Consider the following 15,447-nt stretch of genomic DNA (forward strand, 5'->3'; position numbering starts at 1 on the left):
AAATGATAATAAAAATACAATTATAAAAAAAGAGTGCTACTCTTTTTTTTATAATTGTATTTTTATTATCATTTTTCAAAAAAGACATAACAAGAATTATCAAGTACATATTTCTCAATAATACGACAGTAAGACAGAGTTTGTCCCATGGAATGTTAAAAATTGCACTTTCCATTGGCATAACAAGAGGCTTTGAACCTAAGCCTAACAGTATAATGTTCCCATAATATAAAAGCTATGCAGAAGAAGCCATTAAAATTATACCCAACAGGCCCAAGTCCCGCAAGATATTTCATTCCTACAAGTCTCCGTCTAAAAATCTGTGGGTAGATTCAAACTGCGATATCTTTCTCCTACATTGGAGGGACCTAGAGGACGTAGAAAAGGACAAAAAAAAGAACAGACAGAGGGAAGCCATTCATACTTAACAATAACAACAAATAACAAATGGGGGTATCCATATCACTCTCCCTCTCCCGCCCGCTCTTCTTCCCAGAAGCGATCCCATTGCTCACATGTTTTATCAAACAATGAAATGCGATTATTCAGGGAGGCAGTCAGGGATTCCATACTGCGAGTTTCCCTTACCCTGGAGAGTAGGTCCATTCGAGAGGGAAGGGGCTTGCCTTTTCCAGAATTGCGCTATCAAACACCTCGCAGCCGTGAGGATGTGTAAACTCATTTTATTAGCTGTCTTGGCCATGGGCTGAGGGGAGACATTCAACAGGTAAAATAAAGGAGAGAGTGGAATATCCACCGCTACCACCGCCTGGAGGAGAGTCTCCACCTCCTGCCAAAAAGGCTGTGTGAATGGACATGTCCAGAAGATGTGCTGAAGAGTCCCCCCAACTCCATAATTTTATCATGAATGAAATAGGGCCTAGCTGAGAGCTGGGTAACGCGGGTGCCTCTTTAGGACAGAGATAGGAGTTAGGGTGAAAGGGGGCCAACCACAATTTTTCTATCTCCATCCATTTAGAAAATGCCAACAGGGTGGACCATACCAGAATACGCCGCCAGTGTTTGCCCAGTAATACCTGGTTATATTCGGCACCGATAAACCCCCCTTGGATTTGTGAGAGATCAAAACAGTCCTAGAGATCCTGTGTCTCTTCTTCGCCCATATAAAGTGTAATAGCGCCCAGTGACACCGATACTGGTAACCAGGGGTGTACCAAGCCTGTCTGCTGCCTGAGGCGAGCCATAGAGAGACGCCCCCCACCCCAACATATATGTAATATATAAGGGAATGTCAGGACCAGATCCATCATATTGGTTTGGTGTGAAAATAAAGCAATGCAAAATACATACAGCGTACAGCCATGTAGTATAAAATGTACGCAGCTCCCCCAGCAATCACTATATACAGCTCCCCCAGTAATCACTATATACAGCTCCACCAGCAATCACTATATACAGCTCCCCCAGCAATCACTGTATACAGCTCCCCCAGCAATCACTATATACAGTCCCCCAGCAATCACTGTATACAGCTCCCCCAGCAATCACTGTATACAGCTCCCCCAGCAATCACTATATACAGCTCCCCCAGCAATCACTATATACAGCCCCCTGCAATCACTGTATACAGCTCCCCCAGCAATCACTATATACAGCTCCCCCAGCAATCACTATATACAGTCCCCCAACAATCACTGTATACAGCTCCCCCAGCAACCACTATATACAGCTCCCCCAGCAATCACTATATACAGCTCCACAGCAATCACTATATACAGCTCCCCCAGCAATCACTGTATACAGCTCCCCCAGCAATCACTATATACAGCTCCCCCAGCAATCACTATATACAGCTCCCCCAGCAATCACTGTATACAGCTCCCCCAGCAACCACTGTATACAGCTCCCCCAGCAATCACTGTATACAGCTGTATACATACCTCTATATACACACACACATTACACCTATATATACAGCTATTACATGTCATACCTCTATATATACACACACACATTACACCTATATATACAGCTATTACAAGTCATACCTATATATACACACACACACACACACACATTACACATGTATATACAGCTATTACATGTCATACCTCTATATACACACACCTGACATGTTGTACACACATATATACATGACAAAACACATATAAACGGGGAACAAACACACACATAAACACATGACAAAACACAGATACACAGGGAAGACACACACATATACACATGTCACTTACCTGATATCCAGCAGCAGGTCCAGGTCAGGCAGGGGATACATCATGGCAGTGGATGTCTCCTCTGTGCAGGAGGCCCGGGCTGGTGGGCGGGGCTTCTCCTGTCAGCTCTGCCGGGGCCTGCACCTCCAGGGAGACCAGCCACATGTTTGATTGTGGCGCTCCCACTCCTCCCCCTACTCCTCCCCCTCGCTCCTCCAGGCTGCCTCTGTGGTAGTGACACAGGAAGCTAGTAAGCACTTCCTGTGTCACAGCAGCGCCGCACAGGACGTCCTGCGCGGCGTTGTCAGCAATAGTACTTGCATCTGAATGATGCAAGTACTATTGTAAGTAGGAGCAGCCTCGCATCCTGCAAAATGCCGCCCCCTCCTCCACCAGGAGGCGCACCGCCCTGAGGTGAAAGTCTCAACTCGCCTCATGGCAGGTGCGCCCCTGCTGGTAACGGCTCGAAAAGATAAAGCAGCTTAGGCAGGATAGTAATTTTTACCGCCGCTATCCTTCCAAAAAGGGAAAGGGGAAGGCTGTTCCAGCTAATAGCGCTCTTTAATCTGTTAGATTTCAAGTTGAACTTCTCTTTATTCTATCATCCTCAGACTACAGGACAAACTGCATTTTTGGCAGCCTGTGCTCCATGTAGTGTCACTTTTGCACTGCTATCAATCCTGAGATGCCTCAGCAGGAAATGTGGAAAAGCCTCAGCACTACATCTGAAAACACATCAGGGCCAAGCCCATCCCTAGTGTTAAGGTGTATAATGAAGTTATTTCTGATTTCTTCAGCCACTATAAAGAGAGACCAAGCTGTCTGTTTCATCATTATAATTTCTTTAAAGATGGGGCAGCGACAATTATATTTTATAAGTAAATGTCTGGTAACTAGTAACAAATTCTTAGATCTTAAAATTAAATATAGATATGACTTGGAATCATCCATTTTTTAACGTTTTCCTCTTAGTACGTCACACAATCTAAGGCTAAAACATCTGCGATCTGTTGCCAAAACATTTCCCCCTGATTTATAACGTGAATTCTGCTTTACCACTGTGTACGCGCGTTTGATGGTTAACAAAATCCGGTTTCTGAGAAAAACATTTTCCGCAATCTAAACATGAAAATGGCTTCTCCCCTGTGTGACTTCTCAGATGTCTAACAAGAGCTGATTTCTGGGCAAAACATTTCCCACACTCTGTACATGAAAATGGCTTCTCCCCTGTGTGACTTCTTTGATGTAAAACAAGAGTTTCAGTGTTGGAGAAACATTTCCCACATTTTGAACATGAATACGGCTTCTCCCCTGTGTGAATTCTCTGATGTCTAACAAGATTTCTCATGGTTGGAAAACATTTCCCACATTCTGCACATGAAAATGGCTTTTCCCCTGTGTGAATTCTCTGATGTCTAACAAAACTTCCGAAGTGTAGAAAACATTTCCCACATTCTGAACATGAAAATGGCTTTTCCCCTGTGTGAGTTCTCAGATGTTCGTTAAGATGTGATTTCAGCCTAAAACCTTTTCCACATTCTGAACATGAAAATGGTTTTTCTCCTGTGTGGTTCATTTGATGAATAAGGAGCTCATTATTTTGCGTAAAACCTTTCCCACATTCTGAACATGAATACGGCTTCTCCCCAGTGTGAATGCTCTGATGGCTAACAAGATTTCTCATGGTTGGAAAACATTTCCCACATTCTGTACATGAAAATGGCTTTTCCCCTGTGTGAATTCTCTGATGTCTAACAAAACTTCCGAAGTGTAGAAAACATTTCCCACATTCTGAACATGAAAATGGCTTTTCCCCTGTGTGAATTCTCAGATGTTTGGTAAGATGTGATTTCTTCCTAAAACCTTTTTCACATTCTGAACATGAAAATGGCTTCTCTCCTGTGTGGTTCATTTGATGAATAAGGAGCTCATTATTTCGAGTAAAACCTTTCCCACATTCTGAACATGAATACGGCTTCTCCCCGGTGTGAATCATCTGATGGCTAACAAGATGTGATTTGTGGTAAAAACCTTTTCCACATTCTGAACATGAAAATCGCTTCTCCCCCGTGTGAATTCTCTGATGTTTACGAAGATTTGATTTTAGGGTAAAACTTTTCCCACATTCTGAACATATAAATAGCAGTTTCCCTGTATGACTTATGATAATGTTCTTTGCAGTTCCTGATGATTCTGTAGATGGAACCAATTTAATAGGATCAGGCATATAAGGTTCCTCTGCTTCAGATTCTGATATCATATGTTCCTCTGAGCTCTTGGTACAGTCATCTGCAAAAAATGAACATTGGCTGTGAGAAAACTCTTTCCTGCTTACCATAAGGTTCTGTATTATTACTGATGTAACATCTCAGCCTCTTCCTCCGAGGTCCTGGTCAGCAGTACTCCTGACCCTCATAGCTCCCACCTTCCAGCTTTTCTTAGTCTATGTCTCCATGTTCTGTATTGTGTTATCACTCGTCTCTGCTTTATCTAGTGGTTACTACTCACCTGGGCAGTTACCTGTAGGAATCTCCTCCTTACATCGCTCATCGCCCCTCACATATGTCTCTGGGGCAGTAATATTCTTCACGTCTTCACCCTGATACAAAGAAAGGGTGAAAATTGGAAAAGTCACCAGACAATGAAGAAGGTTCTTTTTAACCCCCAACTTGGACACTATAAAATCTGTCCTTCACTCAGGGCAGATGAATCTGTGACCCTGTGTACCCCTTTACTAAATGTCTTGAGATGCCTAAGAATATTACTAGGAATTGCTCCACCAGATCTATAAAGGGAAACATCCAAAACTTACTGTAGCCGTTTGCTCAGAACATGAATACGGCTTCTCTCCTGTGTGAATGCTCTGATGTCTGGCAAGATATGATTTCTGAAACTGATTTTTTTTTCCACATTCTGAACATGAAAATGGCTTCTCCCCCGTGCGAATTCTTTGATGTCTTAAAAGATTTATTTTTCCTGTATAACTTTTCCCACATTCTGAACATATAAATAGCAGTTCCTCTGTATGACTTATGATAATGTTCTTTGCAGTTCCTGATGATTCTGTAGATAGATCCAATTTAATAGGATCAGGCGATGGATTGGTCCTGTGACGGTCTGAGGATTCATCTGGGATGTTGTCCTGCTCGTCGGATGTATCTTCTGTCATATAAGGTTCCTCTGCTTCAGATTCTGATATCATATGTTCCTCTGAGCTCTTGGTACAGTCATCTGCAAAAAATGAACATTGGCTGTGAGAAAACTCTTTCCCTGCTTACCATAAGGTTCTGTATTATTACTGATGTAACATCTCAGTCTCCTCCTCCGAGGTCCTGGTGAGCAGTATTCCTGACCCTCATAGCTCCCACCTTCCAGCTTTTCTTAGTCTATGTCTCCATGTTCTGTATTGTGTTATCACTCGTCTCTGCTTTATCTAGTGGTTACTACTCACCTGGGCAGTTACCTGTGGGAATCTCCTCCTTACATCGCTCATCGCCCCTCACATGTGTCTCTGGAGCAGTAATATTCTTCACATCTTCATCCTGATACAAAAAAAGGGTGAAAAATTGGAAAAGTCACCATACAATGAAGAAGGTTCTTTTTAACCCCCAACTTGGACACTATAAAATCTGTCCTCCACTCAGGGCAGATGAATCTTTGACCCTTTAGTAAATGTCTTGAGAGGCCTAGGAATTTTACTAGGGATTGCTCCACCAGATCTATAAAGGGAAACATCCAAAACTTATTATAGCAGTTTGCCCTACCTAAATGGTTTGCATGAAACCTTTTTTTCATACAGGTTTCAATTTCAAAATCAAACAAAAACGAAGAATAAAGAAAACTCGTCATTTGGAGTGCAAAGAGAATGTCACGGGTGCTCCTGCGACCCATGTCCCAGGTTGCAGGCACACCAATGTGCCTCCCTGTGCCCCCTCATGCCAGCAGCAGGTTCACTTACCTCACCGTTTTCCAGCGACGGTCTTCTCACTGCAGCGCGCACCCTTCTCCTAGAGCTTGTGTGCCGGCTGTCTGAAATTTAAAGGGCCAGTGCACCACTAATTGGCGCTGGCCATCTGATCTATAAATAGGCAACCTCTTCCCTTATGCTCCAACGGATCTTTGTGCCCTTATAATATTGAGAAAGCATTCCCTTACTGTCTGTGCAGTTCCCTTGTGAACTCCTACTATGTTCCTGACATTATTTCTTTGCCGCCGGTCTTGACCTTCCACACCTTCCCGACTCCAATCCTGTCCTGACCTTTCGCCTGACAACAACTGTTGACTCTGTACCTCGCCTTGGCTGCCACCGTTAGCAAGTCGCGCCTGTGAAGTGACCTGGTGGTATCCAGCCGCAGCAAGTATAACTCGCTTTGTGACGGGTTCTGGTGGAAACCAGGTGTCACTTAGATCCTGCTCCCAGGTGTCGGCTAGCGACATCGATCGCAGGGTCTACTACCCCGACAGTAAGATCCGGCCATGGATCCCACCAAGGTTCCCTTGCCAAAACTGGTTGACTTCACCACCATCGTAGCTCAGCAGTCTCAGCAGATTGCCGTGCAGGACAAGCAACTTTCCCATCTCACCGCCATCATGCAGCAGTTTCTGATCACCCAGCAGCATCCTGTTCCTACGGCACCATCTGTTACAGCAGCTACTCTGCCTTCTACTGAACCCCATGCAGTCCAAATATGACAGAGACGCCAAGTCGTGCAGGGGCTTCATCACCCAGTGCTCACTGCACATTGAGCTGATGCCTCCACAGTTCCCCACAGAGAGGCTTAAGGTGGCATTTGTGGTCAGTCTACTCTCCGGGAAAGCCCTGGCATGGGCCACCCCCCTCTGGGATAGGAAAATCCGGTCATTGCCAACATCACCGCGTTCCTCACGGAATTCCGGGCCGTCTTTGAGGAACCAGCCCAGGCATCTTCTGCTGAGACCACCTTGTTGAAGGAGGACCTGCAGAAGGGGTTTATACACAAGTCCTCTTCTCCTGCCGATGCAGGTTCTTTTTTGTGGCCAAAAAGGATGGCTCACTCCGTCCATGCATAGACTATTGTGGCCTTAACAAAATTACAGTGAAGAGTCACTGCCCATCACAAAACTTTTCGAGCCAAGGTCTTTACCAAACTAGATCAACATGTGGTGTATAACCTCATCCATATCTGTGAAGGCGATGAGTGAAAGACTCCCTTCAATACTCCTAATGGGCACTTTGAGTATCTCGTCATGCTGTTTGGACTCAGCTGTATTCTAGGAGTTCATCAACAACATTTTCAGAGATTTGCTATATACCGTGTTGTGGTCTACCTGAACGATATCCCGGTGTTCTCTGCAGACCTTGAGTCCCATCAGATTCAGGTACGACAAGTTTTCATGCGCCTAAGGGCTAAACTCGAGAAGTGTCAGTTTCATCAGAAGAGTCTTCTATTCCTTGGTTACCTCATCTCTGACAAAGGGCTTGAGATGGATCCTATCAAGTTATCTGTGGTACTTCAGTGGCCCTGCCCAGTAGGACTTTGTGCTATCCAGAGATTCCTGGGCTTCGCTAATTACTATTGGCAGTTCATTTTGCATTTCTCTTCCTTTGGGTCTCCCATTGTGGCACTGACAAAGGGAAACGCCAATCCTAAGCTGTGGCCTCCGGCGGCTGAAGAAGCTTTCTCCAAGCTTAACTCTGCCTTTGCTTCTGCTCCTGTTCTCAACCAGATTCTGAGAAACAGTTCCTGCTCAAGGTTGGCGCCTCCTCAGTTGGTGCTGTTTTCACCCAGAAAGGGCCCAAAAGTTGAACCCTTACATGCGGCTTCTTCTCTAAGACCTGCAGAGAGGAACTACTTTATTGGTGATCGGGAGCTTGTGGCCATAAAACTTGCTTTGGAAGAGTGTCATTATCTTCGGGAGGGAGCTCTTCATCCAGTCAGTATCTATACTGATCACAGAACCTCCTGTACCTCCAGACTGCTTAGTGTCACTATCCACGACAGGCTCGCTGGTCCCTCTTCTTCTCCCGTTTCAATTTTTTGATACATTTCTGTCCTATAGAGAAGAATGTTAAGGCCGATGCCCTTTCCCGTGCCACTGACGTAATGGGGGAAGGACCCGTTCCTAGACACGTTGTTCCTCCTGAATGTTGTTTGTTTTTGCTCCAGTGGACCTATGGCAGCTTCCTCCTGGCAAGACCTATGTCCGATCCGCTCTACGGAGGAGGATATTAACTTGGGGACATTGCTCTAGTGTGGCTGTGCACCCTCGTGTGAAGAGATCTGTCGCTCTCATATCTCGTTTCTACTGGTGGCAAGATCTGGTCAAGGACGTTCGAGATTTTGCACATTGTGTGCCCCTAACAATCTGTCACTTCTCAAGCCAGCAGGTCTGCTCCTGCTGTTGGCGATACCCAGTTGTCTGTGGGCTCACATAGCCATGGACTTTATTAGATCAGGAAAAGGCAGCACTCCGTAGTTGGTGTCAAATAAAGTGGGTGTCTTTATTCCATGCATGATAAAGCATGATATTCCATGCATGATTCAAGCATGATAAAGGCTCGAAAGGAGCTGAAACATTGCTCATGGAATAAAGACACCCACTTTATTTAACACCATCTACGGAGTGCTGCCTTTTCCTGATCTTATAGTACAGTCCCCTGGCCTGGGGACTTACGGTCTGTGCACCCACCGAAGTTGCTGTGCTGCTCCGAACTTTCCCTTACCTCATGGACTTTATTATGGATCTCCCATCTTCTTCCAGTAATACAATCATTTGGGTGGTAAGAGGTGTCCCACTTTATTCCTCTGCCTGGTCTACCTTCGTCTCCTCGTCTTGCTAGCCTGTTCCTTCTTCCATATATTCCGGCTTCATGGACTTCCCCTGCACATTGTCTCAGACCATGGGGTCCAGTTTGTTTCCCATTTCTGGCAATCCCTGTGTGGTCAACTTCAACGTGATGCTGGACTTCTCCTCTGCGTACCCTCCACAGTCCAATGGGCAAGTTGAGAGGGTTAATCAGACCCCGGGCTGCTGCTGCTATCTCCACCTAACAGGATGACTGGTCCACTCTGCTGCCATGGACAGAATTCCCCTACAACTCTCTGGACTCTGAGTCTGCCAGCGCCACTCCTTTCTTTGTTGGTTATGGACGACATTCATGCCCACCTCTTCCTCCCACCATGTCTGCTGATGTTCCTGCCATAGAAGAGTTGGTAGAAGACCCGTCAATTTCTAATTCGGGCATCCGTCTGCACCAAAACTCAGACCTCCCCCAGTTTTTTTTCCAGATGATAAAGTGTGGCTCTCCTACAGATATGTCCGGCTGAAGATTCCCAGCTGTAAACTTGGGTCCTTTAGAGGTGCTGAAGCGCATCAATCATGTGGCCTATAAGCTGCTCCTTCCTCCCACCCATCATGCGCATCCCGAACTCCTTCCACTTCTCTCTCCAGAAGCCAGTCATCCTGAACCGCTTCTCCCAACAGGTACCTTCTTCTGCTCCTGAGGATGATGCCACCAATGTATATGAGGTAAAAGAGGTCTTGGATATGAAGTCTTTCTCGACGTCTGGAAGGGGTTCGGTCCATAGGAGAGGTCTTGGGAGCCTGAGGACAACATCCTTGACCATGCCCTTCTGCAGCGATTTCTTCAGACCACGAAGAGGCGGAGGCCGATGGAGGGGGGGGGGACATCACGGATCTTCCTGCGACCCATGTCCCAGGTCGCAGATGCACCCACGTGCCCTCTCACACCAACAGCAGGTTCATTAACCCCGACGCGCTCCAGTGGCGGCATCCTCGCTCCAGCGCGCAAGTCCCCTCCTCTTAGGATGCGCACGTGCCGGGCGTCTGAGATTTAAAGGGCCAGCGCACCACTAATTGGCGCTGGCCACCTGACAATCTATATATAGCCAACCTCTTGCCTCATGCCCCACAGGATCTTTGTGCCCTTATGCCATTGAGAAAGCGTTCCCTGACTATCTGTGTTTTAGCCGTTGTGACCTCCTGCTACGTTTCTGACTTTGATTCTTTGCCGACTGGTCTTGATCTTCTGCTACATCCCCGACTCCGATCCTGTGCCGCCTGTCCTCACCTTGTGCCTGACAACTACTCCGATTTTGCCTGTTGACTCTGTACCTCGCCTTGGTCACCGCGACCAAGTTTCGCCTGTGGAGCGACCTGGTGGTATCCCGCCGCAGCAAGTCAAACCCACTTTGCGGCGGGCTCTGGTAAAAACCGGGTGCCACTTAGACTCCGCTCCCAGGTGTCGGCTTGCATCATTGCTTGCAGTGGTACAGTGGGTCCACTACCACGACCCTGACAGTGAAAGCTGTAAACAGCAAGAAAGAAGTTGTCCGTGGCACTTAAGTAAGATCACAACGGGGCATATTTATTATACACTGGCACTCGTGCGCCAGTGTATGATAACCCCGCCGTTGCTTAGTCGCAGCTCGATACATCAAGAGGCAGAAGCCTCTTGATGTATCGGGGCAGCCAGCTGCGTAGCATGTATTCCACGCCAGGCGGCAGCAGTGAGTGCGCCGGTGCGAGGACAGTAATGCCCAGCGTCGGCCCACACCCGGGCGGGTAGTATATGTAATATATATTCTGCTTGCCCCCTGTAGTATATAGACAGCCCCTGTAGTATATAGCCTGCCAGCCCCTATAGCATATAGCCCGCCAACCCCTATAGCATATAGCCCGCCAACCCCTGTAGCATATAGCCCACCAGCCCCTGTAGCATATAGCCCACCAGCCCCTGTAGCATATAGCCCACCAGCCCCTGTAGCATATAGCCCACCAGCCCCTGTAGCATATAGCCCACCAGCCCCTGTAGCATGTATATCGCTGGTTCCTGTAGTATCTAGCCAGACGGCCCCCTGTGGTATCTAGCCAGACGGCCCCCTGTGGTATCTAGCCAGACGGCCCCCTGTGGTATCTAGCCAGACGGCCCCCTGTGGTATCTAGCCAGACGGCCCCCTGTGGTATCTAGCCAGACGGCCCCCTGTGGTATCTAGCCAGACGGCCCCCTGTGGTATCTAGCCAGACGGCCCCCTGTGGTATCTAGCCAGACGGCCCCCTGTGGTATCTAGCCAGACGGCCCCCTGTGGTATCTAGCCAGACGGCCCCCTGTGGTATCTAGCCAGACGGCCCCCTGTGGTATCTAGCCAGACGGCCCCCTGTGGTATATAGCCAGACGGCCCCCTGTGGTATATAGCCAGACGGCCCCCTGTGGTATATAGCCAGACGGCCCCCTGTGGTATATAGCCAGACGGCCCTCTGTGGTATATAGCCAGACAGCCCCCAGTCTGCCCAGCACATAAAAAAATAAACTTATTAAAAAAACTCACCCTCCGGTGGTCCCTGATGCTTGCCACGGCTCCCCGATCCTCCCGTCATTGCAGCTCCTCCTCTTTCTTCTCTATGCTGTAACAGCCGGCAGAGCTGCGGCCATGCCTTCTGCCCGTCGGCGCACACTATGAAGTATTCAGCAGCGACACATAGTGTGCACCGGCCGGCAGAGTGGCCGCATCTCTGTCGGCTGTTACAGCAGAGAGAAGAGAAGCCGTGGGGAGCCACACCGGAAGGTGAGTATGTGCGTTTATTTTTTAATTGACTCCTGTATAAGCCAAGACAATTTTTGTGCTTAAAAACTCAGCTTATACACGAGTATATACGGTACGTTATATGACACAGAGACTATATATGGGGATGGCATTTTACAGTAAGACAATTTTAAGATTTCATAGGTTTTACAATATACATAAGTTTATGATTAAAATAAATCTCCACAGATCAGAGAAGATGTCATGAAGTCTTATCTCCGTCTACCTGATGATCCCATGGGACATATTTCTCTTCTGAACAATCCTGTGGTAGAAGAAGAGGACTGGGACATCTCTCCGGTGATGTTCTCTTACTGGATCTACCTGTAGGAAACACATCCAGAGACTGAATTCCTTCTTTCCTTACAGATAATGAAAGGACGTGTGGATTTAGTCCTGTCTATTACCTGCTGATGTGAGGGGCTGGTGGTCCTCCATCATGACGTCCTTGAGGGGGAGGTTTATTATTCTCTCTGACATCTTGACTCTGTCCATTGTTGACGTGCCAGTGAGGAAATTTTTCTGAAATGAAGATAATCAGAACCAGAGCCTTATTGCAAATCAGGAGGAACACTGTACCATGGCTCAGCTTAAGCACTGGTACTTGACAAAAGTGAAGCTACGGGCAATGTCTCTTCTGCCAAACCAATAGCAGCAGCAGGACACGACTGATTTACCCCAATCACTGTTAGCGCCGCACCGGCACCCCTTCTGTAGTACCCCTTATGCATGTCTGTCGAGATTGTGTCCATTTGTTACTGTCACTATTGTATTTCGTACTGTAATTGTTTCACCTTATGTCATGTAATGTGGTATTGTTGACCTGTACTGTCCTGTAAACGTTTGCTTGTAACTAAGGAACTAGCAACATGTAAGAACGCGCCTCTCGTAGTGTATGTATGTAACTGTAAAATTACATCTGTCTCTGTGATTAACATCTGCCACAACACTATGTACAAAACCATAAGGTACTAAAATATTGTATCATCATAATAACATACAGTAATACAATTACTGTAATCATTTTACCAGATAGATAGAAGTGAAGGGTCACTGATGAATATTCCCCGGTAATCCTGACAGACAACACCGGTGACTACATACATACCTCCGCCTGCAAAGCTGTGCTCCAGATATATGTGAGAAGGAGAAAGGACCTGTGATGGTGTCCCTATGTGTGGAGGGAGTCCGGCTTCGGGGGTGGAGAAGCTATAGGACCTGTGATGATGTCATAGTCATGTGAACCTAACTATGTAAGGGAGGAGTCCGTCTTCGGGTGGAGAAGCTATAGGACCTGTGATGATGTCATAGTCATGTGATTAGTCACATGTGTGGGGGGGATTCAGGCTCCAGGACATGTTACTAGAGGCAGGACTATCCCTGCTCCTCATGTTAGGAGAAGTTCCGACCAGGGATTAGACTGAAGGAAGCCCCACGTGGTGTAATAACCGACACCAATAGAACTATTGACTAAATATGAAATGAAAGTGTCTGTTCCGTTACCGAACACAAAAAGCACAGGGCACCCCTTCTATTTATACAATAAGCAAATTACTGACAACACGTGGGAGGATCATTACATGAAATGGAAGATATTTATATAAATGGGACAGTTTTTTTTTACCTTCTCTACTTTACCTGCAGGAGCAAACATGTTCTTGTGTACATGACAGACGTCTCCCTTATTGTTTTTATTTCATGGCTTGCACAAAATGTCTGTCAAGAACAAATCTCTCATACACATAAAGGGGGAGATGTGGAGAAGACCTGTTTCAACACCTAAGATGGGTAATTGAGAACACTTTATCATGGTGTTCGACCTCCCACTGCAATGCTTCTGCTCTCTGTCATGGGTGCCTCCGTGATCACACCTGTGTCCCTCTCCGTGGCGTGGCTCCCCCCGGCCTGCACTCACCTCTCCCTAGACCGCGTGCACTGGCACTCAAAGATTTAAAGGGCCAGCGCACCGCTGATAGGCGCTGGCCACTTCCGGGTTCTGATTTAAACCGGCACCTCCCATCATCCGGATCTTTGAACTTTATGGTGAGAAGAGAAAACTTCCTGGGACAAATTTACTTACCCGGTCCATTCGCGATCCAGCGGCGCGTTCTCTGCGGAGGATTCAGGTCCGGACGGGATTCACTAAGGTAGTGTGCCCGATGACCACCATGTGTCGCTGCTGCGCTGAAGTCCGTCAGAGTGCACTGAACTTCAACGCTGGGTGCAGGTAAGCGCGTGTCAAGCGTCCCTTTTTTTTTTTAATGCGGCGGTTTTTCCGAATCCGTCGGGTTTTTTACAGCCACACCGATGCCGGCACCGATGCGCCACAATCCGATCACATGCGCCAAATTCCTGGGGCAATTCAGGGAAAATCGCCGCAAATCGGAGATATTCATATAATCCGCCGGAAAAACGTGATTCGGGCCCTTAGTAAATGACCCCCCCCCTTGTCCCCGCTCTTGTTCCTATCCCGTTCCTTGTTCCCGTTTCTGCTGATCTCCTGTTGCTGACCTCGGACCTTAACTTTGACCTCTGCATCTCTGCCGCCAGCCCTGACAACCTGCCTGTTCCTGACCAGGAGACTGTCTCCTGAATTGGTACCTAGACCTTGGCTGCCACTGCGGGCTGGTTGCACCTGTGGAGCGACCTGGTGGCACCCTGCTGCAGCAAGTCCATCCCGCTTCGTGTGGTGATGCACCCATGGGTCCTGGGCTGTATGAATATTATAGCTCCCACATGTCTGGAATCATTTCCTACATCTAGTACTTGAATTGAGCTGTTTAGAGAATGGGGGATGCGTCCTTTCTGCTTTTGTTTTCAATCTGCTGTTTCAGGACAATTATAAAACCTTCCTTCCTGAAATGGCTCTTATGTACATGTGTATTGAGAGCATGAAGAAACGTACAAGGCTTACATGGGTGAAGGTCCTTCTTAGTATAAAATTTGGTGGGTTGTTTGGGTGGCCATGGGCACCAGGCTACCGTCCAAATCACCTATATTTTAATCCACTACTGATGACATCCTGATATACATGACTGATTTGAGATAGAAGGGAAAAAAGATCCTTACAGCCTTTTCTGCATAAAAAAAAATAAAAGATATCTGCTGGAAAAAGCTAAACATTCTGTAGTCATCTCCCCAAACCATGAGAACCTCCAGACTGACTGACGTGTAAACCCCCATAAGCGAGATGTGCAAGCTTGCATCCTTGATTTAAATCTTATAAGGTATGGATAGAACTGGAGACTATACTTGCCCCAAGCCTTCTGCAATCCCTCCTTTACACACGAACACCACCTTTCAAAGCTCCATTACGTCATGGAGCAGACCCTAAAGACTTTAAGAAAGCTACCTGAGCCTTACCAACTCTTTGCCGGCGACAGCCCTCTTACTGGTCTCGTCAACCTATCTGTCACCCCTCAGAGCCAATGATAGGCTTATTTTTCACACAATCTGCCTCAATCTCATCCATTGAGGAATTGTTACTTGATCAACTGGTCTTGGTGCGCTCCAGGTGGGAATACTCAAAATTACTCCACTTCTACTCATCCTCTAAATCTACACTACACCTGCACAGAGACATCAACCCATTTTAAAAGATGTGTATTGCCCCTTCGCCCACCTTCTGCTATATACGCCATCTACTTAGACAAATTGCCATAGAGGCTGTC

At 47.0% G+C, this 15,447-nt stretch overlaps 1 protein-coding gene across 4 annotated transcripts in view; it reads right to left on the bottom strand.

The window, feature by feature from the left end:
* Positions 1-15,447, bottom strand: part of LOC140065388 (uncharacterized) — a 55,214-nt gene that overhangs the window by 22,370 nt on the left and 17,397 nt on the right. Inside the window, exons 1-7 of one of the 4 annotated variants that reach the window (XM_072112989.1) lie at positions 12,885-13,039; positions 12,184-12,298; positions 12,003-12,100; positions 5,644-5,734; positions 5,005-5,423; positions 4,701-4,791; positions 3,249-4,481 (exon numbers count right to left, since the gene is read on the bottom strand). In XM_072112989.1, the coding sequence (XP_071969090.1) occupies positions 3,249-4,481; positions 4,701-4,791; positions 5,005-5,423; positions 5,644-5,734; positions 12,003-12,100; positions 12,184-12,271 (2,020 nt within the window). In that variant the 5' untranslated portion in view covers positions 12,272-12,298; positions 12,885-13,039. The other 3 variants (XM_072112987.1, XM_072112990.1, XM_072112988.1) reach the window with 3 other exon arrangements.

The sequence above is a fragment of the Engystomops pustulosus genome, chromosome 6, assembly GCF_040894005.1.
Source record: "Engystomops pustulosus chromosome 6, aEngPut4.maternal, whole genome shotgun sequence".
Lineage (NCBI taxonomy): Eukaryota > Metazoa > Chordata > Amphibia > Anura > Leptodactylidae > Engystomops > Engystomops pustulosus.